Below are 27211 nucleotides of genomic sequence, written 5' to 3' on the forward strand. Positions count from 1 at the left end.
CCCTTGGCTAAGGAAGCCTGGGGCTCTCCTCCCCCCCCCCCCCCTGCCCTAAGCCAGCTGTCTCACGGCATGTGGCACAGCAGGGTGCACACAGGACATCCCCCCCCCCACACACACACACTGACCCCAGAGGGGCACACTTAAGCATAACCCTCTGCTAGTAATCCGCCCCCACCCTCACTTTTTGAGCCTGTGCGCACCATGGCAGCGCTACAGCCTACACTTCGCCGTAGGCAAGAGGAGGCCTTAGACGTCAGAGTAGGGCCCAGGGGACTCAGGCAGAGGGGATGGTCAGATTACAACTGCACAAAGTGGGAGGGAGGGAGCACAGTGCTCAAGGCAGGGGGAGGTGAGTATGTTTACATCAGACATCTGGTTAAGAAAAAACACGGAGTCTAGAGTTGCCTGCAGACGGAGTCCCATGAAATTTGCTTGGGTTTTCTTTTTTAGTTGACAAAATTATACATAAAATGAGAAAAACCTCATTTCAGGAAGGTGCAAGCAGCGGCTTCAACACTAGGTACACTGTCACCATAGGAAACAGTACAGCACATTTACAAATATACAAATCCAGGGTTAACAAACAGGAGGCAAAAAACTAGAAGCACTTAATACAAAAAAAAATCCATTTCAAGAGGCAGTCAGGTCAAGTAGCTTAAACTTCACTGTCCAAGAGTTCACAGCCTTTCATCTTCCTATACTTTGGGAACTTAAAACCCTTTTAAAATACTACATACGAAGTAAGCTGTGATGCTTTACTTAGCCGTAGAGTTCTTATTCAGGCATTTAAAAAGATCACACCAGAACCCTGCTCTAATGGAAATTCATTTCATCCCTTACTGGAGGAGGAATGCAGGGAAAGGGAATGCTTAAAAATCAATCATTAAAATGCAAAAGAGAAAAAACACTGTATAGTTTCCCAGAGACCTGCTCAAGTCTTATATCAATAAAAAATAAAAATAATAAAAAAAAGAGGTGGACTTGAAGGAATGCATTGAATTAATTCCCAATCCCTTCCTTCTCCTAAGGTAGAGATGTACTTGGAGCTGGATGCTTCTTGCGTCTCTCCCCACCGTTCAGACCTTCAGCAAGAAAGACAGTCGAGAACAAGGCTGGGGTACACCAGCTAGTGAAAGCACGATGACACAGCCAGGGTGCCATGCTGGATGGTTACCTGGGTGAACTCCAGAGCCAGAGATTTGGAGGGCATTAAAACAAGTTTTAAAAAAGGGAGTGATGAAAAATAACCAGGGAGGATGAAAGGAAAGGATCAGTGAAGCTTAAGTTACTAAGTGATCCCGCAAACAAATGCTTTCAATAGACACAGGTGCAACATGGCTGATCCTAGCACGACCAGCTGCTGCCTTAGTAAACTGGCTTTTCCCCCCACGACCTTGCCACCCAAAAGGAGACGGTGGGTTCCTCTCAAGCACTTTTGCAACAGGCGCAGCTTCAGCCTTGAGAAGGGTCCGACTTTTGTCAGTTCAACCACAGGTTGGTCCTGCTGTCACCTGAGTGACTTTCAGTTTGTTTTTCTTTAAAGTCAGAAAGCAGAAACCCAGGAAGGCGCTGGTGAAGACTTCTCCCCATCCTGCACTTGGAGAAATTCAGTGTCCCAGCGGCGCATTTCTTGCAGAACTGGCATTTCCCTTGGCTCTTTGGGAAATGGTTTCTCTGCAGCCCACAGCTCAGTTGATTCCAGACAGATCCAACAGTCAGACTCCTCCCGACAACTAGAAAGCACCCTGCCACCCCCTCAATTATTCCTTGTACTCCCCACTCCCAGCTACCTTATGACTAACAGCAAGTCAAAAAACATGCAGGCTGTCATAAGATGGTTTCACAGCACATTCCCTCAGACAGTTAAAAAGCTGTGGTTACACTAAGTCAAGAGCTTTCAGCATAACCATCCCCGATCTCTTGGTTTTAAAAAACCAGGGAGTAAAATTCATGGGAGTCTTTTGCTAAGACTCCAACGGAGCATGTAGCAGAATTTATGGACTTATCTTAACAAGAAATCTGACGGCTGCCTACACAAAGCTACACTTCCATCCCCTCCGTGCTCTGCTATCTTGACTGCCCTGATTTATTTTGTAAACTGAAGTGGCAGATGTGGCATAAACTCCATTAAGACAGAAAGCGTAATTAACCGTAATGAATGATGTTACTCCGGACGGAGTGCAGTACACCTCTCTGATCAGGTACGCTATAAACCAAGCGGAGACTGGATATCTAGCCTATGGACAATGCAACTGCATCACTCGGAATCCCCACCCTCGTCACGTTCGCCTTCCTCCGTCTGTAGCTGAAGGATAGGTTAAGAGGTTAAGGTTAATCACTGCACTGTAGATTGATTTTTTTTAAACATGCTTCTCCAACAGTATGTGTTACAAGGACCCCCTTCCCAACAGAAATCGACTGGATTTCAACTCAGGAGGTCCTTATGAGTTGGGATTTTTTGTGCATCGCGTCCAGTAAATGACGCCGTGGAAACTATTTCAGAAAAGGGTGGGTTTTTTTTCCCTGCTGATTTAAGTTTCTAGATGAAAAACGATTACACTTAATTATGGGCTACTCACAGGATTGCTAGTCTACTTCTGTCACCATGCAGTCTCGAAGAGGTGAGGAAAAGCTGATCTCAAACACCGGTGACTGGTAATATTTATACAGTAGTATAACCCCTTGTGTTTATTATAGTTGAACCCTTCTATTCGACAGCTAGCGTTTTCACCATTCGCACTTTTTATCCAATTTTAGCTGTTTATTCATGTCTGTTTTTAAAACCTAGCCTTTAATTTATTGTTTACAATTATATTATTATAAAGCTAGTCCTTTTCTATTATGGCCCTAGTTAGATCCCCTTCTCAGGAAGTGTTGCATTTTAAGATCGCTCCCCGATTTTGGCCCACGGCCAACTCCCACCCCCTCCCCCTCTACCAGAGATGACCTCTGGAAAAAAGGGGAAAGAGCCCCTTTTCCCAACCACTGAGATTCCCTGGTTGCTTGTTTGAATTGATCTCGGAGGTCCCCCCCTTTAATGTCAGGAGATGGGGAGGGAAGTCATTTATGTCCCACATTGCTCCTCCCTTCCTCCCTAACCCCCCATTAACAGGGCTCTGCAACACCTGTGGACGAGTTCCCAGTAACCCTCCCAGCACATACAGGAACCTAGAGAGAGAGAGAGAGAGAGAGAGGGGGCACCAGTTAGGTGAGGTTACACACAGGTCACATGAAGCCCTCTGGAAAGGGCTCTGAACTTGTTAACACTGGAAAGCCCCATTTGCCAGAGGCACGGGAGGGCGGGGGATTAATGGTTTTAGCCCCCCGAGAATGGGAGCAAAAACCCCAGGCCCCCCCCACCACCGCACTGGCTGATCCAGCAGAACCGGCCACGGCCCCTTGGTCCAAACTCACCTAGCACGGTTTCTCTGTGTTGCCTAGACCCCGTAGAACGCCGCTAGCCTCTCTTTCAGCAGAGGGGGGAACTGTTCCGAGAACTGCTGCCAGTTCTCCTCGCCAACCTGGTCTTTGAAGCCATGAAGGATCTGAAGACGAAGAGCAGCAAGATGCCACTGCACAAGCCGGCGCGTGGGCAGGGGGGAACCCAGGCTCACGGCTGCGCCCGCAGCCCGGTTACTGCAAGAGTCCTGGCTCAGCAGAAGAGCCGCAGCGGCACCCCGGGTGTGCCCTGCAGTTAGCGCCACGGAAGCTGGAGCTGCAGACACGGCCAGCCCTGCCACAGGGATTCACGCTGGGGGCCCACTGCAGAGGCTACTCAATCCGCCCAACGCCTGCAGCACCTCTACTTACTGCCCATCTGCCCGCCCAACCGAGCCACCAGCCCCCTGCAGACGGGCGCTGCCGTTTGCAGACAAGGATGACAGAGGCTGTAAGTGGCAGAGCTGGAGAGATCCCACCCTTCTGCCCAAAGCCATGAACAGAACCCGGGAGTCCTGCCCTCCCCCGCTCTAACCACTGAACAGCGCTCCCTCTCAGTCAGCAAGTAAATAACACCTGGCGATTCACCTGCTTGCAATGCCAAGGAAGTCACTTGAATGCTCAGACCAACTCAGAACCCCCCCTCCCTCCTACTAGTCTGCATAGCTGATCCCTAACAGAACTGGGGGCTCCGGGTGAAGCCCCTCCCCCGGCAACCCAGGACTTACCTTATAAAACATGTCCCGCAGGTCATCCTTAGGGCTCACCCACGAGGCTACAGCATCGCAGAAGAAAATAAAGTCCTGGAAGAGGATAAAGGCGCTTGGGAAAGAGCCGAGAGACGCCGGCGCAGAGTGAGTCGAGAGCGCCCGCTGTAAGGCCAGACGGGACAGGGGCCGGAGAGCCCCCCCCCCCCCAAGCAAGTCCCGTGCCACGGCAAAGCTTTGCAGTAGGACTCTGGTGAAAGGGCTGCTCAGCCTTCAGCGCAGCAGCACCAGTTCCACACTGCCACCCACCCGGCACAAAGCCCACGCTGGATGGAAAGCCGGCAATGGCCCGAGGCCAGGGGCTCCAGTGGGCAGTTACCCCCCTGGTAAAAATGCCCCCTCCTCCGAGTCTTGAGCTTTCCTGGTTTCCTTCCAGCCACTGGCTCTGGTCCTGGCTAGGTTAAAAAGAGCCATCTGCTAGGAGAATGGCTTTCTGCTGTGGTCATGGCTGAAGGAGGCAAATCCCAGGGTGCTGCAGGGAGAGGCGTGAGCGGCTGGGGGCAGGGCACACTCTGGTTAGTGCTACCTCAGTGCAGCTCTAGGGGGCGGTGTGATGCAGGGAGTGGAGTCACAAGCCCAGTAGGGGGCACTCTCCCCCTTTGAGTCAGTACAGACCCCAATACCCCTGAGCAGCATTAGGGGGCCGTGCTATGGGGAGCAAGGGCAGGGTTACACAGCGCTGCAGCCGGGGCGGTTCACAGGGGGGGTCCCTCTGCAGCCTGGTACGAGGGCGCTGTGCCCCGCCAGCTACTCGGGCGGTCGCGCAGCCCTGGAGAATGGCAGAGGTGTTACCTGCACGACTCCACCGGGATTCACCCCGATCATCATGCAGATGCCGCGGAAGGCAGAGTCCTTCTCTTCGTTATCGCGGATATTCCGTAGAGACGTGCACCTGGGGGCCAGAGCACATCCCACAATCAGCACCGGGCAGGAGGAGGGGCTGGGCAGAAGGCTGGGGTGGGGGGAGCCGCTGAGACAGCTGCACCCCCAGGAACACCAGGGCACTGGTGTGACCACAACTAGGGAGCGGAGCCCAGAGCAGTCGGGCCCAAGAACCAGAGCTAAGTGACCCCTTGGCACTAGCACCATGACCACCAGAGATCCCAGACACATCCCCAGGCTACTACGAGCTTCTCATCCTTCTGTCCCTAGGCGCTGGACAAAAGGATCTCCTCCAGGCCCGCTGGCACAGCTGGGATGAGAACCCAGGTCTCCTAAAGCCCAGGCCATCCTGCCCCCTCCCCTCTGAGAAACCTGTCTGCAGGGACTCATGCTGCTGGCTCTCTGCTCCACGCGCCTCCTGGGACCCCAGCCTGAGTTCCTGTCCGTGCATTACACCGAGCGCCAACACTCTAGACAAGCTTCCCTCTCCCCCGCGGCACAGTTCTACTGACCAGGGTCGGATAAACTGCTGTAGCATCGGTGCGACCTCCTGAGGGCAGACGTAGCCCAGCCGTCCGATGGTGATGGCTGGAAGAGAGAGAACCCCATTGGAGAGCTGACGAGTGCATCGGGATCTCGCTCCGCCCGAGGCCACGGCAAGAGGGGCGACTAGGGGAGCGGAGGGAGACACCTTTCCCCTCCCAAGCAGCAAGGTCCCATCCGGCTGAGACGGAGCGCGAGCCAACAGGCCGTTGGGTAACTCTGATCCGACTCCCACCTCGGGATCCCACGACTAGCTGCCTCGTTCCCTTGCCAGCCTCCGAGGCATACAGAGACCAGACAGGACCAAGACCAAAACTCCAGCCTCGGCTGTGGGGGCCTGCCAGGCGGAACGGATGCCGAGAGGCAGGATCTGGCGTAGGGATGTTAAATGTAGATGAAATCGGCTAATCGATTGGTCGATAAGGGCGCCCCCGCCTCTGAAGCTTCAAAGCTGATAGTGCTGGGGGAGCATGGGGCCATTGGGGGACCTAAACAATCCCGCGCCGGCTCCGTGCTCCCCGTGGTGTTTCAAAGCGGCAGCACCACATGGAGCCTGGGATTAGTGGGGGGAAGCAAGCCGTCGACTAGACCAGTGTTTCTCAACCAGGGGTACGAGCACCTTTAGGGGTACTTGAGACAAGTCGGGAGGGGGGCAGGGAGGGGACATAACTGACATTTGGAGAAAACTGAATTTTTGTTGTAAGTTTTACAGCGCTTTATTGTTTTGTACTTTTTACACCCAAAAGTTTCATCGTCCCCCCGGCTACGATTAAGTTGTTAAAACAAATGTGTTGCAATGGTAGGAAAAAAATGGGTATGTCTGAAAACTGTAGGTACTGGGGGGACTCTTTTTTTTTTAAAGGGGGTTGCTTTATAAAAAAAGGTTGAGAAACACTGGACTAGTCGTTCACATCCCTAACTGTGCGGGAAGCTTGTCCTGCTGCCATCAGGGCTGAGGGTCTTGATTCTGGCGGTCAACTGGCTTCTTGCACCAGGCTTAAGGTACCTACGGCAGGGGAAACACCTGTAGAAGGGTTCCTTCCCCTCTGTTCCAGGAAGAGGTGCTTGGGTGCGTTTCCTGGCTGGGGAACAGGCCTGCAGCCCTACCTCACCATTTAAGGGTGGCAGTGGGGAGCAGGGTTCCTCCAGCCCCCCAATACACCCATCTCTAGCTGACGGCAGAGTGGCGTCTCCCTGGCCAGCCCTGGTTCCCAACGGCACCCAAGTCAGTTTCGCTCACTAGAGCGAATCCAGCTCCCAGCCTGGCAGTCCCTGCTCCGTGCGGGAGCCAGAGGAGGGGGTGACATGCTGGGGTCCCCAGCTCACCCGTGTTCTCCAGCAGCGTTTTGGGGGTGTTGGGCCGGTTGATAATCTCCACCAGGTTGTTCAGGACCATCTGGACGTACGGCTGCATTTCCGCCCCTGTCGGGAGGAGAGCTCGGTCGGCTCCATCTTTGACGTGGCTCATTAAGCTTCCTCCTAGACCCGCCCTCCTTAGGGCTCATCTCAGTGAATTAATATTCACAGCCCCGCTGCGAGGCCGATCAGCACCGCTTCAGATGGGGAAACTGAGGCACTGACAAGGCACTGCCTAAGACTGACGTGTGGCAGAACCAGGATTTGATCCCAGATCTGACTCCCAGCCCCACAAGCGCTCTGACCCTTGGACCTATTCCCCTCCCAGAGCCGGGGACAGCGCTCCGGAATCCTGGCTCCCAGCCCCCGCACAATGCATGAGCCACTGCACGAGGCAGGATTGCCACATCTCTGCAGTGCGGGGATGCTTTAGCACCAAGGGCCTGGGTGACTGCGACGCCACTCCCAGCCTCCCCCTCCCCCCCCCATTCAATGGGATCAATGCAACCCCCCACCCCAGCTGGTTTGAACTCCTATGTGCCAGAGCTCACCACCCGTCCCCGAGATCCGCAGCCTGGGGCGGCAGGCAGGGGCTGCGTGGATCTCCCTGGCGGACACCAGGCCCTGGCAGGCTTACCCATCTGCATGCAGATCTCCCCGATGGCCCAGGTGGCGTTGTTGCACACCGAGATAAACTCCGGGTTCAGGTTGGTGCCCAGGATGGGCATGAACTCAGCTACAGAGAGGAAGAGGAAGAGGAAGGACGGGGGAGGGAGGTGTCAGTGGTATCGAGGATACAGGCAGGGCACAGACTCAAGAGGGGATCTACTGCCCTTCCCCCCCACCCCTCACCGTAGCCTCTGGGGCACTTTCCAGGTTAAATCCAACAACAGCAGCTAAAGTCTCTGGCTTGCTTCGGGGAGTCGCTGGCGCCTCTTGGGACCAGCACAGTGTGAAGGGACCTACCGACAGGCCAGTTCTTCCTCCGCATGGTACTGGCTGGAGCCCCGAGCTGAGAATGGGGCCCCATGGGGCCAGCAGCTGCCCAGAGTGACAGTCCCTGCCCCCACAAGAGCTCGCAGGCTACACAGAGGATCATCACCCCCATTGTACAGGAGACACTGAGGCACACAAGCTCTTCAATGGCTTGCCCAAAGTCACGCAGGGAACCCACGGCGGAGGCTGGGATGGATCGGTCCCAACCCCACCCCCCCACCCCAAGGCCGGTCTGCCCATCTCTGGATCAGACAGTATGAATACTGCAACGGTCACGGCAAGAGCTCCCGCTCTCCAAATTTCTTCATCACTTCCAGAGGCCAGGGGTCCCCCGGCAGGGCAGCGGCGCGAGGGCGCGGCGCAGGGACCTACCGATGCATGGCTTGACGTGCAGGAAGCAGGCCTTGGTGAGGTCTCCCAGGAGGGCGAAGGAGCTCTGCCGAACCTCCGGCATGGTGTCCTGCAGGGAGCAACGGCGAGAGGTCAGCGCCGGAGCTCGGCAGCCGCCTCTGGGCCGCGCCTGTTACCCCCGGCCCCAGCTCACCTGCATGCACTGGAACAGCAGCGTCATAATGTTGCTTCTAGCCACCAGCTGCTCCACGTGGCAGCCTAGACCCTCCGCCAAGCCGCTCAACAGATCCAGGGCCACGATCATGAAGTCCTTGTCGGGGGCCTCGTACTGGTCGGGCTGCTGATTGTACATCTGAGGGGAGAGTTAAGGCTTTACCAAAGGGAACCCTTGTCACGTTATGGATTTAAGGGGAGCAGCCGGATCACTGCTGCATCCATAGGGGGAGGAGGGTATTTGCCCCACAGAGTATACAAAGGGGGCCGTGGGAGGAGTCACATGAAAGCTTGTGTTCTACTGATTGCGTGTGTGCTACTCGTGTACTTGTGTGATGTCTGTATGTGGAGTTAAGTACCTACTTTATGTTGGTGCTGGAAAACTCTCTGTCTGAGGCAGAGCAACGTGCCAGGAATATTCATTCAATGGCTAGGCTAATTAGCGGGCTCCTGATCCCAAACGCAGCCTTGCAAGGAACAACGAGCTGGAAAGAACCGTGGACCCATCCTGACATAGGATGGACACCAGAGACTTTTAAGACAGCAGTTTGTAACATCTCTGCTGAGAGCCTGCATCGAGAACTGGGGGATTCGCTGCACGTAAAGTATTCTCCTTAACCTCACGCTCAGGCTTTTCTTTCTTTTAGTAATAAACCTTTAGATTTGAGATTCTAAAGCAGTGGTCCCCAACGTGGTACCCGTGGGCACCATGGCTCCCGCCAGGCCATTTATGTGCGCCTGCCGAGTGATCAGGGCCGGCCAGCAGCCCCAAAAGGTAGGGGACCCCTGTTCTAAAGGATTGGCTCAGCGTGGTCTGTGGGTAAGATCCAGTGTCAATTGACTGGGACCTGGGGCTGGTTTCTTGGGACCCGAAGAACCCGTTCGGGATAGGTGAGATTGGGTTCTATAGCCCCTCACCTGTGTTAGGCCCGGGGCTGAGTGGGGCACAGGAAGAGCTGGGGTGTCCGAGGGGTTTTGCTCGTGAGGCTTCTGGCTGGCCAGACTGGCAGCTGAAGCGCTCGGTGCGACTGGTCTGTGGCCTATTTGGGAAGGTCTCCAACCTGGGGCTGTAAGGAGCCCTGAGTTTGAGCAATTCGCCCTGAGCAGATGCCCTCAGCTGTGCCCAGACCGGCCTGGTCCGTCACAACCCTCCACCCCCAAACACTCAGTCTGGAGCCAGGAGACACAGGCTCAATTCCCCCTTGACATGTGTTTCCATTGGTGGTGCACATCTGTGCATGCCTTTGTGCACATACAATTTATTCCGCACATGGATGGACATTAAGAGGAAACATTGCAGACCAGGTTCCCTGTCTCACCCGCAGCAAGGAGTCCCGCACTCACCATGGCCTGCGCGAGCGTTTTCTGCACCAGCGTCACGCAGCGCTGGTAGACGGGTTCACAGTACGGGAGGAAGCCACTCTGGAGAGCGGTTGCTACAGATGACAAACACTGGAGAGAGACGCACCACAGGTCTAGTTAGAGGGGACTTCCCGAGTATTTCATTGGACGCAAGCGCCCCCCACCCCATCCCGAGCTCCATGGCTCTCTCCCGTGCACACTTGGAAAACCCGATTGCAGCAATTCTCCAGAGCTGCTGGTGCTAACGATGGGAGACCCCGATACCGACCCATTCCCCCAGCCGGCTCTCACCCGCCCTCTCTGACAGTTACTCACTTCTAACAGAGGGAAGAGATCCTTGTCCTCATCCTTCAGTTCGTTCCACTTCTGAATCAGGGGGGGCATCAACTTCTGGATGTACTCCTAAAGGAAGGGAGGCAGGAAGAGAGACCAGGGTGATCGTGGGGGGGTTTACACTCTGGTCTAGTGTGGGTACTTTTCTATACCCCCCCCCCCACGCCTATCACCATCCTAGCCAAGTGCATTGCTCTCTGTAGGGCTGTGTGCTTGTCGCCATTTTGTAGAGGGGAACTGAGGCAGAAAGGTTAAGTGACTTGCCCAAGGTCTCACTGGGCGTCGGTAGCAGAGTTGGGAAGTGAACTCACGGCCCAGGCTCACATGCCCACCACTGGGCCATCCCTCTCCAGCAGTCTAAGCCCAGCCCAGGACTCTCAGAAGGAAAAAGGAGTCAGCATGTCGCTTCAGGATTCGAATGTCATCTTCATTCATCATGGACCCCGGGCTGGGAGTTGCATGGAGAAGGCGCCAAGGGATCCAGGCCACCATGGAAGTGCTCCATCGGGACCAAGGCAGCTGCGCGGCGCCTGGTACTCGCTCCACCCGTGCCCACCCCGGCAGCAAGCAACGGAGGGTCAGACATCAGGGGAAGCGTCCCGGGCGCTCTCTTCCTGCCCCACTGGGCGGGGGAGCTGGGAGCAACGAAGCGCTGGCGCCGGTACCCCCGACATCACCAGCGGAGCGACAGAGGGGGGTGGGCAGCACCTACCGGCTGATTTAAGTGATGCCCCACGGAATCGGCCAGGGTGCCGATCGCATCGTACAGGATCAGCAGGTTCTTGTGCTGGTACTTCCCAAAGGCAAACACCAGCGTGTCCAGGATGAAGCTGAGATAAGGGACCAGCTCTGTACAGGCCTCCTCCTCCAGGGTGGCAAAGGCGCTGGGAAAGGGGAGGAAGAGAAGAAGCCACATTGTCCGACCGACACAAACTGGGGGCAGGCCCAAGCGGCAAACTCAGCCAGGCCCGGGCAGCTTCAAAAGCCCACGAAGCCCATGCCTGTGCCCCCTCGTAATGAGACAAGCCAGAGAGCAGCTCGAGCCGCCCTGGGCCGTGTCCCCCTCCCCAGCCTCTCTGCCCCTCCCTGGCGAGTCTCCGCACCAGTCAGAGTAATGGAGGATGAGTCACGGTTAGGATCAAGCTTCAAGTTCCTCATCACGAGCGGAGGCGAGCGCCGTGGAAAGCAGGGGCCAGGCCCCCGCCGCGCCGCACACCCAGGACCAGGCGCGACGGCCCGTGGAGAGGACGGGTCCAGGGCAGAGGCCCAGAGCTGGTCCCGGGAAGCCGACGCTCGCGCCAGCTTGTAGGCAGGGTGAGCACGGATGCGGGGTGAGCACAGGGCTTGCTTGGCTGCCAGCGAGCCTTCGCCACCATCCCGGAGGACCAGAAGGGGCCTGACTCAGGATGGAAGAAGCGGGGGAAGGAGGAAACCTTGCCACAGGGAGACCTCCCGGCACGAGCCCACCGCTGCCTCAATTCCCACGCCCCAGTACCTGCAGGCCGCCTCCTGCACCCTCTTGTTGCTGTCCAGGATGCGTTTGAGCAGCTCCGTCATCAGCGGCTTGAGGTGCATGTCGGGGGGCTGGCTCACCACCCAGTGGGCGTAGCGGCTGAGGGTCCAGCAGGCGATGGAGCGCACCAGGGCCTTCTTGTCCGAGAGGCACTGGATCAAGTGCGGGATGAGCTCCGGGAGGTAGGGCACCATGCCCTGCATGCAGCCTGAGAAGAGGGGAACACTCAGAGCCCAGAAGATGGGGCAGGACAGCCCCCTCCTGGACAGCTCAGCCTAGGCATGGCTCCCTTGGGCGAGGCTCCTTAGTCCCAAAATCCCAGAGGCAGGGGGCAGGCTAGACCAGTGCCAGCGGACCCGGGCTCAGAAAACAGCGCACCAGGGCTCGGTTACAAGCAGCGGTGATCTCTGGAACTCACTGCCACTAGATGCCTCTGAAGCCAAGAACCTAGCAAGGCTCCAGGGCGGGTTGGGTGTTTACTCGGATGACAAGGGGAGCCAGTGTCAGAGCAGGCAAGTGCTACCAAAGCACTAGAAGGACAAAGCCTCACACTTCACAGTTTAAACCAGGGGTGGGGAAACTAAGGCCTGGGGGCCACATGCGGCCCCAGGGATCCCCCTTCCCCCCCAGCATTGGGGAGCCCATGCTGGTGCTCCAGCGCCCTTCCCCCACCCTCCGCGGCCACCCCACTGCAGGGCCGGAGCACACAACATCCATTAGCCTGGGCCCCCTTAGGCTCTGTGTGAAAGGAACGTGGGGGCGTCTCTCTCCTCCTCAGTGAGGGTTCGTTTGGGTTTGTTCCTTCTCACTTGTGAGCGGCCCTCCAGTGATTTCCTGAGGGTCAGCGCCCCCCCCCCCCCCCCCACCCAACACAAGGTTCCCGACTCCTGCTTGAAACTCATCTGATAATTAGGGGTCAGGAGGCCTTCGTGGGGGGGGCAGATGACCCTACATGTGCTACTCCAGGGCTCTTGCGCCTTCCTCTGGGGCGTGTGGTGCTGGCTGGCAGGATCCAGCCCCTCCTGTCGGACAGGCCACGGGACTGGAGGGGCCGGTCCAGCCTGGCAGTGATCCGAGAAGGCTCCTGGGCGAGGAACAGCCAGGCCACGCCGGGCCAGCAGGAAGCCCCCTCCCGGTCCCGCCCTGCACGCTGCATCTCTTACTGCTGCCTCCCCGCACGGCACTTGCCTTCGGCGATGGCGCCCAGCACGAGAATCCCGGACTCCTTGATGACCCACTCGGGGTGGAAGAGCAGCCCCTTGAGCAGCGGGAGGAGATGCGGGAGGAGCTCGTCGCGGAACACGTTGGCCAGCACGTCCAGGGCTGCGGCCGAACACTTCCCTGGGGGGGAGGGCAGAGAGGTGAATGGTTTCCAAGCGCCGCTGACCCCGCCCAGGGGCCGGATGTGCTGCACGCCCGGACTGGCCCCGCCACCCTGCCTTCCTGGGCCGGGGGAGGAGGCTGCCCCAGCTTGCTACAGTGGCCGGCAGCCCGACTGCCCACCTCCCGCCGGGCAATGCCGCCCAAGCCAGACCTGAGCCCGGCCCCTCCCCGACCTACTCAGGTTCCAGTCCGACAGCGTGTCGTCGTCGTCGTCCTCGTCCTCCCCGTCCTCGTCGTCCTGCGGCCGCTCCTCCTCGTGCTGCAGGGTGACGGTGCGCGACTTGTGGAAGCGGGGCTTGATGTCCTGCTCGCTGTCTGGGATGGCCTCGTCCTCCTCCACATCGCCCTGGGCGAGAGGGCAGGGTTAGCGCCCGACCCACAGCCGCGAGGCCGTTCTCAGCCCGGGGCGCCCCGGACGGCAGCCTCCAGCGACCCTCCTCCCTTCCAGGAGAGCCTCAGCCGCACCCTGCCGGCGCGACGTACCCGTGCCAGCGCCCCTCGGAGCAGAGCACTAGAGATGGCAGCACGGTCGCGGTGGCGCGGGCTAAGCACAATTCTCTCTGGGTACCTACTCAAGCGCCCAGCCCAGCCCAGCCCAGCCCGCTGTCCACGCCCGGTGACGACACGGCTGTCCTTGGCGGGCCAGCTTGACGAAAGCAAGCGTGTGTCCATCTCCCCGAGCTGGAAATGCCACGTCTCGCTGCAGGGCAGCCGTACCCTGAGATACGGCACCTTGGAATTCCCCCAGGCCCCCACCGCACGGCTTGCGCTGCCGGAGGGCGGGAGGGCTACAAAGGCGTTTTCAGAGGGACTCGGGCGCTCGCCTGCCCTCACACCACACTGCTCAGGCCCCCACGGCACACCAGCCGCGCCGTGCACTGAGCCATGTCAACCCCCTCTCCCTCCTGGGAAAGCATTGGCACCCACAAGAAAGCACCCTGTGCCCCAGTGCGGAGAAGCCGAGGGGTCAGCCTCACGACGATGCCTAGCATGTCCCGTGCAGATCTCAAAGCAGGGCCATGACTGCCTCGTTTTACAATGGGGAAACTGAGGCACAGAGCCAGGACGAAACTTGCCTAAGGTGGCCCAGCATGCCAGTGGCGGAGCTGGGAACGGAATCCAGCTCTCCAGAATCCCAGGTCCCTGTGCTACTCTCCACTACAAGTCTCTGGCTTGCGACAGATTGCAAGAGGAGACACCGGGGCCCTGCTCCCAGCCACACCTCCCTGGATCAGACAGTATGAATACAACCAGCATCATCGACGTCAGGTTGGAAATTCTGCATCACGCCCAGGAGGTCATGAAGTGGCATTTCTCCCTCCCCTTACCCTACGGCCTACAGTATTGCTAGAGATCCTCTTCCCCCCAGCTCACAGGGGACAGAAAAAGGAAGCATTGTCCCCAATGCATAAGTGGGGGAAATGTGGTGCACAGAGATTAAGTGAGAAGCCCAAGGTGACAACAGGGGGTCTGTAGCAGAGTAGAGACCCGACCCCAAGTGTCTCGGCTCCCAGAGCAGCACCTTAACTGCTAGCCCAGCCTCCCTTTAGGAAGGCTCCTATGAAACAGGGAGCTTTTCTGACAGCCGGCCCCGGGGAGCTCCGAGGAACCCTTCCATGGGCGTATAACGCAGCCTACAGACCGACGCGCTCTGCCCCAGGCACAGCGCGCCACGCTTCAGCCCGAACACCTCGGTAGTTGAACCTCAGTCTGGCCTGTGGCACCTAGGAGCCCCAGTACAAAGGGACCAAGACAGTCCCTGCCCCCAGGAGCCTCCAACCTAAGCTGATCAATGCCGAGAGCCCTGCAACTCGCACAAACGCCTTCAGAAATCAGCATGGCCGGCAGGCAGGTCATCAACACACAAAGAGGGTCGCCTTCCCTTTTGCAAGCTGGGCTCAAGTTACCTAGCTCATTTTCAGCTCCCCCACCCTTCGGAGGGACAAAAGTCTCTCACACCGCACAGCACAGTTATTGTCTTTCGCAAGCGCTGGTCCCATTCTACAGCCAGGAAAGACTGAGGCAAAGAGAAAGGAAGGGACATGACCGAGGGCACCAGAGGAGACAGTGTCAGAGCTGGGAGAGGAACACGGGCATCCTGGCTGCCCCACGCGCACCCTCCCCTCTCCCTCCAGATTGACAGACACGTACCTTTAGCAATATGATATCGATTTCAGAGTATTTCATTCCATTCACCAAGATCGGAATCAATCTGCCAAGAAGAGGAGGAATAGGGGGGGGGGATTCAAAACCCAAGGTCTGAGCAGAGGAAGGTGGGAATCCCAGAACAGGGAAGTGAACAAAGGGGACAACCGAGGAGTTGTGGGGTCTAAATGCCTGGAAGCCACCTGGGAGGAGCCACGTGCATGACCCCGAAGCCGCCTGTGCAGAGGCCGTGGGTTGTCCAGCCCGTGGGAGACGGAGGTGGACACACTACAGCAGCACGTCAGCACAGACTCACGCCAGCAACACGGCTCCCCTGTTGTGACAGGTCATCTCCCAGAGGGGCGAGATCCGCCCCAGCGCGTCGCCAATCGGCCCCTCAGCGCCAAGGGCCGGGCGCCGCTTTTCCAAATGATCCTTTCTAAATAGAACCTGGCCCATTTGATGGGGGGGGGGGCTGCCCACGGCATGGAACCCAGGCACCCTGGCTGCCAGCCCCCTGTGCTGAACTCGGACCCCACCCCCAGGGAACTAGAATCCAGGAGTCGGGACGCCCAGCCCTGTGCTCAGTCCATCCCCCCCGGTCAAGCCTTGTCACGGCCAGGGATCAGCGCAAGCCTAGGCTGCGGGAGAAGGCAAAGATCAGGCACTGACCAGAACCCGCAGTCCTTGAACGGCTGATTACCTGCCTCTTAGGGCTCTCCACAGCCCCCGCCCCACACACAGGCTGTACTAGGGTGAAGCAACCCCAGGAGACCCCTGCAAACCCGGCCGGGATACAGACGAGCCAGAGGCAGCGGGTTACAGTTCCCTGGGGGCTCGTGTGCAGGCTGCTCTTACTAGCAAGTGGCAGACAAGCCACAGCTGAACTGGCAGCAGGAAGGCGGGGGGGAGGGGCGACCCACGGGGGTAATGGCCAGTCCTGGATCCTCAGACCTGAATCCCTCCTAGCCTTAATCAGACCATCTGGAGCACAGGCCAGAGCGTGTCACCCAGTTATCCCCGGACTCAGCCCACACTCCAGCCCCAACAGCATTGGCAGGGGCAACAGTATCCGCCTGTCCTTTCCCATCATGCCTCCTGGCTGCGACCAGCCCGGCTCGCTGACTGTTGCCCCCCCGACTGGCTGCAGCCCCCAGGGGCTTCCTGACTCCCCCCCGGCCGGGACAGAAGCAAAGCTACTCACTGCACCAGATGGGAGGACAGCACCTCTTTGCAGATGGGCTGCTCGGCTAGCGTCAGCCAGAACTCGCAGGCTTCCAAGGCCACGTTCTCATCGTTGTCCTGGGTCCTCTGCAGCATGTACTGCGGGGGAGAGCGGCAGCAGCGTAAAACGCCGGCTCCGGGGCAGGCCTGTGTCACGGCAGCTGCAGGCTCCACTCCCCTTGGTCCACCCACCCGCCGTGCAAAGACAGCCTGGTGCACTCGGCTCTAACACAACCAAGCGGCCCCGACACGCGGAAGTGCCGGGAGGTGGACGAGCCAGGCCGATCTCAAGCTACGCAGGCCTCCGAGCTCCCCAAACCCAGGCCAGGCGTGGAGGGAGCAAGCAGCCAAAGGGCAGACTTACCCAGCCTGAGAAAGCGGTTACAGCGCAAGCTGCTTTATTAGCAGGCCTGTGGCGGCCTCTCCCCACTCACACGGGGGACAGCGCTTCCATGAACCGCCCTGGAGGCAGGTAAGCGCCGCTGTGACCCGTGGTGTCCCCACGCCGCGAGCACGAAAGCCCTGCCAGGACACAGAGGAGCCTGCGGGATCCCAGGACTCACCTGGATGATACTGTGCATGTGAGGGATCAGGCGGTCGATCCGGACCTCCAGCAGCATCACCAGCGCCCGGCAGACGTTCTTCCGAACCTCGGGATCTTCGTCCACCGCCAGCGCGAACAAGTGCTATGGGGAAAGAGGGGTCTGAGACGGACACCAACGGTCCCGAGAGCAGCATTCCCCTTGCTGCCGCCGTGGCGCGGCAGAGGGGCAGACAGGCCGGGCTTGGTTTTCAAACAGCGCCCCTGCCTCCAGTTACGCTTGGGTGGGGAGGGATTGCGACATCTGCGAAGAGCCGGGGGGAAACCCATGGCACCCGGCTGCTTTGTGCGGCCAGAGGCAGCCCCGTCCTACACGAAGCTACAGAGACTGCTCAGCACAGGCCAGAGGCCCGGGGGGTTAAACGGATGCACAGGAGACACGAGGTGGTGTCTGTATGAAGGAGCCAGATGCCGCTTATGAATATTTGTCTCGTGGTTTCCCTGCTTATGGGATCTCTACCCAGCATGGCAGACAGCGTGGGCACTCTGAAGGAGGAGGGAAGAGGGAAGAGACCCACGCTCTGGTGGGGAGGCGTGTGCACATCACTTCTGCGCTGCGACTCAGTTTCCCCAATGTAAAATCTCCTTCATAAAGGGCTTTGAGCTCTGCCATTGACGCGGGCAATAGGCGCTGGGCGTTATCTGCACCCTGCAGAGCAGCCGGCGCTTTGGGATCGCTGGAATCGCACCCTCGGGGGAGCCCCACAGCAGAGCACCCACACCAGCAGCAGTGGGCTGGTGTGTCTGACTCGGCCGTGGGTCTGGCCGGGCGGCGAGGGGGACTGAAATGCCTCGTGCCCGGGGGGCCCCTCACCTCGATGAAGGTGTCGATGTTGTCCATCAGCGCCTGAGCTCGGTCCATGATGAACTGGTTCACACAGGCGATGGCATGGGACCTGATGGAGGGGGAGAAAGAGAGAGAATGGGCCTCGGAGGCATGGCGGGTGGTCACCCCAGCACCTCCACAAAATGGGCTTTTAGTGACGCAGACACCAGGAGGTAGCACTGCCCAGCGGACAGATCCGAGTTCTATTCCTAGTTCTGCCACTGGCCAGCTGGGTGATGCTGGGCCAGTCATGTCGCTCCATGCCTCAGTTTCCCCACCAGTAAAATGGGGATAATGGGACACACACACCCCCCTTTGGTGACCCAAAGATGAGACATGTGAAGTGAGCACCAGGGATTACTGCCGGGACAGTGAGCTTTAGCTTCTGTGCACAAGAGGGTGTATGTCACGGCTCAAACAGCAGCCCTATCTGGGCTCTCAGCTGCTCCATAGGCTGCGCACACAGCAGGCAGGCCCAGCTCAGCCCTTCAGCCTCAGGAGAGGAGGGAGCAAGATTGCATGAGGCTCACCAGGACGGGGTTCTCTTGGGAGAGGCTGCAGAAGCCAGGGTGCCCCGCCTAGATACTAAAAAGCAGGAGGTGTTTGCCTTGGCACCTGTGCAGCAGGCCAGTTGGCTATTGCACCCCAAGGCAGCGCAGAGATCGAGAGGACAGATGTGCAGTGGTCGGAGCACTGCCTAGAATTTGCAGGTTTGAGTCCCTGCTCTGCCACCTCCTCCTTGTGAGACCTTGGGCAAATCCTTTAGCTTCCGTGCCTCAGTTTCCCATCCCCCTTGTTAACCGGGGGAGGGGTTGAGAGGATACATTCAAGATGGTGAACGCTCAAGTATTGTTGTGCAGGGAGCCAGATCAGTATGATCAATCCGACAGGAGAGACACAACTGACATCTCATCCTGAACAACAGGCAGCGTGTCGCCGGGGAGAAGGATTGCTGCTGTGACGGGCAACTCGTGCAGAAATTTTCCCGGCTCCCCCTGGGTCAGCTCTTGAACACACACAGCTTCCTGCTCAGCACAAGGCCGTGCGGGCTGTGCATCGCGAGACAGCGGGGGGGAGAGGGTGTTTCACCCAGCCTGCACCAAGCGCTCAGGCGAAGAGAGCAGGGCCCGGCCCCCCCACACAGCCTGGCAAGACAACACTCACCTGATCTTGGGGCTGCAGTGCTTGAAGAACTGAAGGAACTTAGGGATCATGATGTTCAGGGGTCGATTCAGAGCATCACTGTCCAGGAGCTCGGAGGAATCCTCACAGATCTTCTGCAAGGCCCCGAAGGCCCCCTAAACACAACACCCGCGTCAGGGGCCACAACGGACAAGGGTTCAGTACGGCCTCGTGAGCGCAGCTCCGGATTATCGGGGCTCCCTCGACCCCACGAATCCTTTGCAACCCGCCCTCCAAACCTCAACCAATCCCTACAAAAGCAGCTGGCGAAGGGCCCAGCTAACCTGAGGGCTCTTACAAGAACCCGGATCTTCAGGTGGCGTGAGGCGGCACCGGCTCGAGGCCCGAGCATCCCCCTGGGAGCCTGGCGCTCTGCAGCCCCCAACCCCATGTCTGAGATCAGGCAAGTCACAGCTCCTCAGTTTGCCCGCCTGAAAAATCCAGGACCCTGACCGCCGCCCCAAGTGTAACGGCACGTCTCAAGCTGGGAGGCGCGGGTTTGGGCTGGGAAGAACTAGCCCAGCAGAGAGACCGCTCCACAGAGAGGCCGTGATTGGCACCCAGCTCTTCCGAGTTGCAGAGCAGGGCCGTAGCCCCACGACACAGCGCTGGCAGCGGGTTCCAGAGCAAAGGGGAAGATCTGTGTTTGCAGGGTGCTCGAGAGCTTTGTATGGCCACACACGGGTGAAGTCTAAACTCAGCCCATGAGTGTTTACAAAGAAGGGATGGAAAACAGCCTGGCTGCTTGTGTACGTCAGTTACATTCCCAGACCCAGTGTCTTAAACAAGCGCCAAGCGCAATGGCTGCTGGTAGTTACTGCGGTAACCATGGCTACGTAGAAAGCACCATCATACAACAGCGGACATCCCTGGACTAGGACTCCGGAGACCTGATGTTAGCCCCAACTCTCTCACTGACCTGCTGTGTCACCTGGAGTGTCCCCCTCCGTTCCTCAGTTTCCCCCACTCTATTTAGATAGCAAATTCCTTGCAACAGGCATCTCCCCTAGCTTCCGATGGGAAAGGAATGGGGTGTATCTGCCACCAGACAGCGCTCAAGAGGATCTGCCAAGATGGGGCCTTATCTCCATCTCTGCTTGGTTCAAAAGGCAAACACGGCCACTTCCATGCTATTAAACAAGTCCAGCTGCTCTTCACCTGAGGAGTTCTACCTGCACTCCGCTCCCAAAACAAGCCACCTGCCTTGTCTGCCAGTGATGCTGGTGAGACAGAAGATGCTTCGGGGGAGCTGTCAGCTGTGGGGGCACCATGGGGACCTCTAGGTCTAAAAGCATGAGCATCTACTAACTGGGCAAGAAGCCCCAGGTGTGTTCGCTCCAGGGCTGAAAAGACTCATAAACCAGGAACTCTGGTTCAATCTGACGGCTGGAGAACCAAACTCCACAAGCGTGGGGTCACATTAGAAATGCAGGTTCGTTCGACAGCAGGGAAACTGAGGCACAGTTACTCCGGAAACCTGGACTGAGCTGTGGCAACGCAGTTCACTGCAGGGCCACCCATCTGGGCTGGCTGGGCACCAGCGACAGAATTTGCCTTCTCCACGCCCACGCTGACTGAGACCCTGCCCTAATCCTGCAGCCTCCCCTCCCGCCCCCCGGCGCCGTGCTTTACCTCACATGTGTTGTAGTCCTCCGAGTTCAGCAAGTTGCACAGCTGCGGCAGGAGCTCTGGCCACATCTGCAGCTCCCCCTTGGAAGCGATGGTCGTAATGAGAATCCCTGCCGATTGGAAGCACACACTACAGCTCACCCCTCAGGGGAAACTTTGGCTCCACAGCCCCAGGGTTCTCCTCACTCAGCCCCCGAGGTCACTTACACACACCCGGCAGGGAGCAGGGGACGGTGTGTTGGCTCACCCCGAACGGGAACAATCACGGTCCCCCGGTTTAACCAAGCACACCTAGAATGGGAGCCTCCGATCCCACCGATCCACACTCCCGTCAGGACCGAGAGGAGCAGTAAGAAAGGCAGTCCAGCTTTCTCCAGGAACCACGTGTTCCACAAGCTAGGGATGGGAATGGGGGACCTGTAAGCGTCACCCTTAATGTTGACGGTTCCAGTGGGGGAGCAGGGGGTTGCTCCAGCTCCACAGGGGACCCACTGCAGACTGGGGCTGCTCCGGCCATCTGGGACTGCTCCCAGAACTGCCCGGCACAGAGAACCAGAGGCTTCTACCCAAGTATATTTCTGAGCGTTAGCTAAGCAGTGACAGCCGCATTCTGGCTCCGCCTCTCTGTTCGATGCACCTTTTACCCGCCCCCGTGCCTTTGACCGACAGCTGCCTGACCTGCGATTCAACTGTTACCGGCACGAGTGCCAGCAAAAGGCCTGATTATCGTAGCCACCGAGATGCTGGTCGAGCTGTAATACAGACCCCGCACAAGGGGGCTTTATACCAGTATAACCGCACCTACACTAGGAAACGGGTTCGCCGCCGTCACTGCTCCTGCACGTGAGGGTGGACGAGGCTGGAGTGTTTTGTTTCTGCTGCCCTTGCGGGAAGTGGTGCAGCCCCAGGAGCACAAGCTGGGTTCCATCCCTTTGCCCCGGAGGATGGAATTCTCTCCCCTGCGATATTCGCTTGGTGCCAACGCTGGCACCATTTCGGTGCTTTTATTGGTGTTTGGAAGAGGGGAGAGGCTGGGGGTGGTGTGTGTCTCCCCCTCCTCTTGAGGTGTTTCAGCAGGCTGCGTGTCCCTGCCCCCCCTTTGAGGTCAAAAATTTTGTATGCTACCTCGAATATTTTAAATAGAGAGGCAGGGTAAAAATATTTTAAATCAATTAAATAAATCCCACCTCCTGCTAGAGATGTTACCGGGGAACCCCTTAACTGGTAAGCCTCACCGCTAACTGGTTAAACTATCGCTCAGCTGATTAATGAAGTAGGATTTGACATCCCTACCGCCTGCATTAACTACATTCCCACCACGGATTCTTCACCGGCAGGAAGAGCCGAGCACCAGCAGTGAGAAAAATCCTCTCCCACGAAAGAGACGACACAAGACGGGCCACTGAAGAATTCCCACATCAGCCAGCACAGCCTCGCTTTAAGGGCATCATTAGAACACATCCCCACCTCCGCTCCACGTGCCGATTTACGCAGGTGGTGTGAGCACAAGCCGGGAAATGCTCCTTCCAAGTGGCCTCCAACTGCCCACAGAGCAACCCTGTCTCTTCCCCGCCGCTCTTACCGATCGTGGCTCTGATAAGTGACGAGCCGTCGCCGATGTTGTTCAGACATTCCTGCTTGATGAACTCCGCCACGGGCTGGGGGAAGCTCTGGTAGTGCGCCTTCACGTTGTTCTTCAGGATCAGCCCGCTGAGCGAGCGCGTCGGTTCATCTGGTGAGAGAAGGTTTGGAAGGGGACAAACAGAATTCTAAAAACTGCTGTCGCTGCTCACCCCAGAGGTGGCTGCTTGTCTGAGAGCAACCGGAGGACAAGAGATTCCGATATGGATCTAGAGCGCTGACGGCCTACGGGCGAAAGGATGTGAAGCATGAGGGGGTCTGCTTCCCAGGCACCCGTGCCTATAATCCCAAAGCACGTGATGGTTCAGGATACAGCCAGCTGCCTTTTGGGATGCTCGCGCTATACCTTCATTTGCAAAGGCCACGGCTTGCCATTCCTCTTCCAAGACAAGCTCCTTTGCAGGGCACTGATAGGCATGGCCCGATCCACGGCAGAGCGAATACCAGCCTCGCTTGGAAGGAGGCCCAAAATGAGCAGGAGGGGAACTGACTCACTGAGATTTCAGAAAGTTTAGCAGGGAACAGATCAGGAGTACCGGCCACCACTAGCCCACAGCTGGGAACGGAACACAGCAGTCCCAGTTTGGAGAGGAAGGCTGGCCCACTGGTTACAGCATTAACCTGGGACACAAGCTTCAATTCTGTTCCACACAAACAACTTTGGTCAAGTCATTTAGCCACATCATGCCTCAGTTCCCCATCTGTACAATGGGCACACAGCACCTCCTTGCCAGATGGAGACATGGGGGTGGGGGCAGCACATAGCTGCTAACAGTTACACACGTCCCATCTCCTGACTCAGTCTCTCTCGCTCTCACAGAAAGGCCAAGAACCTTGGAGTACAAGACTCCCTACTCTAATTCCCGCCACCTCAACAAATTTCTTAAACCACTTGTGATCTAGCCTAATTCTTGCAGCACCACCTCTGGAAAGCATGAACTTCCAGCTAGTCACAAGGAACTAGCAGCAGACGTTTCAAGAAGCGTGATGGCCTTACGGGGTCAGGCCTGAATCAGATACAAACTCAGTTAACAAGCAAGACAGCCTAGCACAGATGTGTCAGTGAAGGGCTTCCCTACTCAAGGGAACCAACCTCAAAATACTCCGTTTTCTCTTCTCTTGCTTGCACACATTAGCCCAACAATCCCCAGTTAGGGAATTTTTCATGAGAGAGATACTTAATGGCAAAGGGAGAAGTCCCCGTGTATTTTCCATGCACTTCCATCGAGGCAGATTACGTACCTTCCGATTTCAGCCGTGTCAAGACAAATATCAGGTAGTTATTGAAGTCAGGATATTGGTTCAGTTGCTTCAGTTTCTACAATGCTAGGTGAAGGAAAAAGGCACATGGCACAACACAGGAATTTCAAGGGAAGACAGATGCAAAGATCTGCACGAAACAGATTCTGGGTACCATTAAGGACCAGACAGGCACCCTGCCAAGCTGCATGTCAGCAACAGATTCTTCAATGAGACAAAAAATAAACCCAGACAGGAATACTAAAATCTCCCCCCATGTTAAGGCTCTGCCAGGCACCTTGATGTAAAGGGTTTTAGTTTTCAGCATAATTTACTGAGCTAGTGAAGCAAACACACACAACTTGGCTCTGCAATGGCCTCCTAGCGAACCACCTGGCTTATTCCAAGGATACGTCCTGGACAACACGCTGTGTGGCAGTGTTAGGAGACTGAGAATCTTTGAGTAACTGCAGCACTTGCTGTAGTCCCTGCTCGTCTGGCTGCCAATCCATGGTGCAGAGCGTTAGCTACAGAGGAAGGAAAAGAGGTTAATGATACTCCATTCAGCGCATCGCGCTACAACTGCAATGAAGAACACAAAGCATTGCAGAACTCTGGCTGTCAGCCACAACAAGCCTTCACTAGCAATGACTGGACACAGCTCTGATCCAGGAGCCTTTTCAATATACATGGGTCCTTCCTGCCATCATACAGAGGCAAGAAAAGTTTCTGCTGCCTCGGCAGGAACCAGCCTTGCTGAAAATGTTATTTTAGTTTTAAGGTTGGAATGTGGGCGTAGCGGGGATCATATTAGTGCAACATCTTACAGAGCTAGAAAGGGCTGGATCGGGCCCTTGGCTGAAAGAGGCATGGTTTGCCCACCCCCGCAGCAGCACATCCATCTCCAGGGATGTACGGACCTAGGAACAACGGCAGGGAAGCCACTGGAGAAAGTTTAGGCAAATGATGTGAAATGTTTCCTTTTGCTAAGGGATCTCCTGCACTGTGCCATCGACCTCCCAAGGGAAACACCAAGAAATGGGATATTCGGAATCGGGCTGGAGAAGAAAAATAAGTAAAGGAAAACCCCTAACTTCTAGGGTGTCCCAAATGCTTATCACCAAGAAACCAAACCACATGGGGAGCTCAGCAGAGGCAGAACGCTCAGGGGATATGAAGAGATTTTTTTTTTTGGAGGGGCATTTCCTCACCTTTTCTATTTGGAGCATTGCTGGAACTCCCCTACCAACAGCCACAACCAGGAGAAACACGTGGAGAGAGACTGAGCCTCCACCCCCACCATTTCCTCTCTGCCCCACCCTTTCTAGAGCAGACCCCACTGCCTCCTATCCCATCCCCGCTTCGGGCAGGCCGTCTTTAAACAGCCCCTCCTCCCACTCCCTGCCGATCCAGCCCCAAATCCCCCTCTCCAAGCTGAGTCAAGATCGTGGGGTTCCCTTGCATGGTGCTATCTGGGCCAGAGGGGAAAGAGAGAGGCTCCGTCATCCCCCAGCCCAGACAGAGGAACAGGCCCAAGCTCCATCTTCCTCTGCTCCAAATGCTTCTTTCCTCCCCGGCACCTCACACCCTCCAGTGACTGCCCCCAACTTCTGTCCCACCCTGGAGCCTTCCCAACCATCCCTACCCTCGGCCCCTCCCCCGCCAGCCCTCGAGAGTCCCCCCTCCCCCAGGCTCATCCCACCCCCCTCCCACGCACCGCTGGGCTCCCTCCTATACCCCCCCATCTCCCAACCACCCCACTCCCTCTGGGCTCCCCCAGTAGTGCCCCCACCCCCTGACCCACCTCCCTGGCGGCCTCAGTTCCCCATCCCCCCATTGCTCCCCCTCCCCCCTCATCCCCCATCCTCCCCCCTCCCCCACCCTCATCGCTCCCCCCTCCCCCATTCTCCCCCCTCATCCCCCCATTGCTCCCCCTCCCCCTCCCCCATCCTCCCCCATCGCTCCCCCCTCCCCCCCTCCCCCCTCATCCCCCCATTGCTCCCCCTCCCCCATCCTCCCCCCCTCCCCCCATCCCCCCATCCTGCTCCCCCCCCCATCCTCCCCCCCCATCCTCCCTTCCCGCCCACGGCCCGGCGGCCACGCTGCCCCCGCCCGCCTCCGGCAGGCCCGGGCGGGCTCGGCGGCCTAGGCGGCCCGGCGCGGCGGTACCTGCCCGGCGGCCCGCGGCGGCCTCTCGCGCTCACGCTCCGGTGGCGGCTCCCGCGGCCCGGCCCGGGAGGGAGGCGGCTGCGGCGGCGGCAAAACGAGCAAACGCGACACGCGGGCGCTGACCCCTGCCGGCCGCCGTCCCCCGCCCTCTGGCAGCCCCCCCACGTGACCCGAGGGAGGGAAAGCGGGGCGTCACGTGGTGGGAAAGACGCGGGTACCGGTCACGTGATAGGAGGAAGAGGCGGGATAGGCCCAAGAGAAGCAGAAGACCCGCCTCCTTCCCCAAGCTGTTGAATCAAACTGAGATTGAGGAGGGAGGCAGGACTCCTGGGTTCTCTCCAGCTCTAGGAGGGGAGTGGGGGCTAGTGGTTAGAGCTGGGAGGCCAGCTCTGGCCAGGGGGTGGGGACTAGAGGTTATTCATATTACAGTAGCATAACCTAACAGCCTGGTCTGCACAGTCTCACTATACAGGTGTCATTTTTAAACAGCTTGGTTAAATCCATACATAAGAACAGCCATTCTGGGTCAGGCCAAAGGTCCATTTAGGCCAGTGTCCTATGTTCCAACAATGACCCATGTCAGGTGCCCCAAAGGGAATGAACAGAACAAGGAATCACCAAGTGATCCATTCTGAGTTTCTGACAACAGAGGCTACGGGGATTGCCCAGTGGGGCTCTGTGTGTGACCCAGGAGACATTTTGTTTAGCATTGCCCGTGTGCAGGGCTACCAGATTCCACTGGTTTCTGTCCATGTGTTTTTTTCCCTATCAATATTATAAAATTGACACACATGTAAAGCAAGAACACATAAAGTGAGGTGCATGGTGAACGTTGTAAAAGCTGTGCGCTCCTTCTGCATCCCGTCAAAGCACTGCTACGGTTCAGTTAGCATGCTGCAAATTCTACATGAGCAACATTTCCTAATCCTGTTAGCAACGTTACCTAATCCAGGGAGACTGTTTGAGTTTCGACAATCTTGCGGCCCAGTGACATGAAGGAGGGCCTCTCATGGGCCCATTCACTAGCCTAATAGCCACTGATAAGACCTATCCTCCATGAATTTGTCTAACTCTTTGTGAGGAAATGTGGTCAAATCAGTTGATTAAATGTGGTCTATATTGGTTGGGCTTGCCCTCATAAACTGCGATCAGTTTTAAATGGGTCCACACGGGTTTGCCCTGGTTTAACTAATTCATTACAAGGTTGTGTGTAGGACAATAGAGACAGAGAGCAACCCCACCTCAAAGGATTAACCCTTAAAATAGAGAAGACACACAGGGTGGAAGCAGAAAATGGGGCACAGAAAAACAAAACAACTTGCTCAAAGTCACGTAGCAGGTCAGTGGCAGAGCTAGGATAGAACCCAGTGGTCCTGAGTCCCAGTCCAGTTTTCCATCTACTGGATTTACATGGCCAT

General features: G+C 57.4%; 1 protein-coding gene and 1 non-coding gene across 4 annotated transcripts; both read right to left on the minus strand.

The window, feature by feature from the left end:
* Positions 1-401: 401 nt before the first annotated feature.
* TNPO2 (transportin 2) lies at positions 402-25954 on the minus strand. 3 transcript variants are annotated; one of them, XM_075902417.2, is made up of 25 exons: positions 25794-25954; positions 24038-24151; positions 23628-23703; positions 22327-22476; positions 20748-20854; positions 19098-19231; positions 17922-18003; positions 17070-17192; positions 16487-16605; positions 15289-15349; positions 13315-13483; positions 12943-13095; positions 11737-11962; positions 10954-11125; positions 10224-10310; positions 9891-9998; positions 8527-8685; positions 8355-8442; positions 7624-7722; positions 6957-7052; positions 5600-5675; positions 4998-5097; positions 4167-4241; positions 3415-3545; positions 402-3168 (listed from the first exon to the last, which is right to left on the minus strand). In XM_075902417.2, the coding sequence occupies exons 2-24, from the start codon at positions 24134-24136 to the stop codon at positions 3438-3440; spliced, it is 2667 nt and encodes an 888-aa protein (XP_075758532.1). In that variant the 5' UTR covers positions 24137-24151; positions 25794-25954; the 3' UTR covers positions 402-3168; positions 3415-3437. The 3 variants fall into 3 exon arrangements, with proteins under 3 accessions (XP_075758532.1, XP_075758531.1, XP_089630742.1); XM_075902416.2 differs by lacking the exon at positions 25794-25954 and adding an exon at positions 24836-25222; XM_089774616.1 differs by lacking the exon at positions 25794-25954 and adding an exon at positions 24545-24781.
* On the minus strand, positions 14364-14431 carry LOC112546554 (small nucleolar RNA SNORD41). Its single transcript, XR_003090274.1, has one exon. It is a non-coding gene; the product is annotated as a small nucleolar RNA SNORD41 (small nucleolar RNA).
* Positions 25955-27211: the final 1257 nt, after the last annotated feature.

The sequence above is a fragment of the Pelodiscus sinensis genome, chromosome 31, assembly GCF_052426305.1.
Source record: "Pelodiscus sinensis isolate ZL-2025 chromosome 31, ASM5242630v1, whole genome shotgun sequence".
In the NCBI taxonomy this organism is placed as follows: domain Eukaryota; kingdom Metazoa; phylum Chordata; order Testudines; family Trionychidae; genus Pelodiscus; species Pelodiscus sinensis.

Excerpts from the sequence above, each read along its gene's own strand:
- TNPO2 (XM_075902416.2), bottom strand. Across the intron at positions 17,193-17,921 it reads ACATCGACACCTTCATCGAG|CACTTGTTCGCGCTGGCGGT; the intron begins GTGAGGGGCCCC and ends CTTTCCCCATAG. Across the intron at positions 5,098-5,599 it reads CAGCAGTTTATCCGACCCTG|GTGCACGTCTCTACGGAATA; the intron begins GTCAGTAGAACT and ends TCTGGCCCCCAG.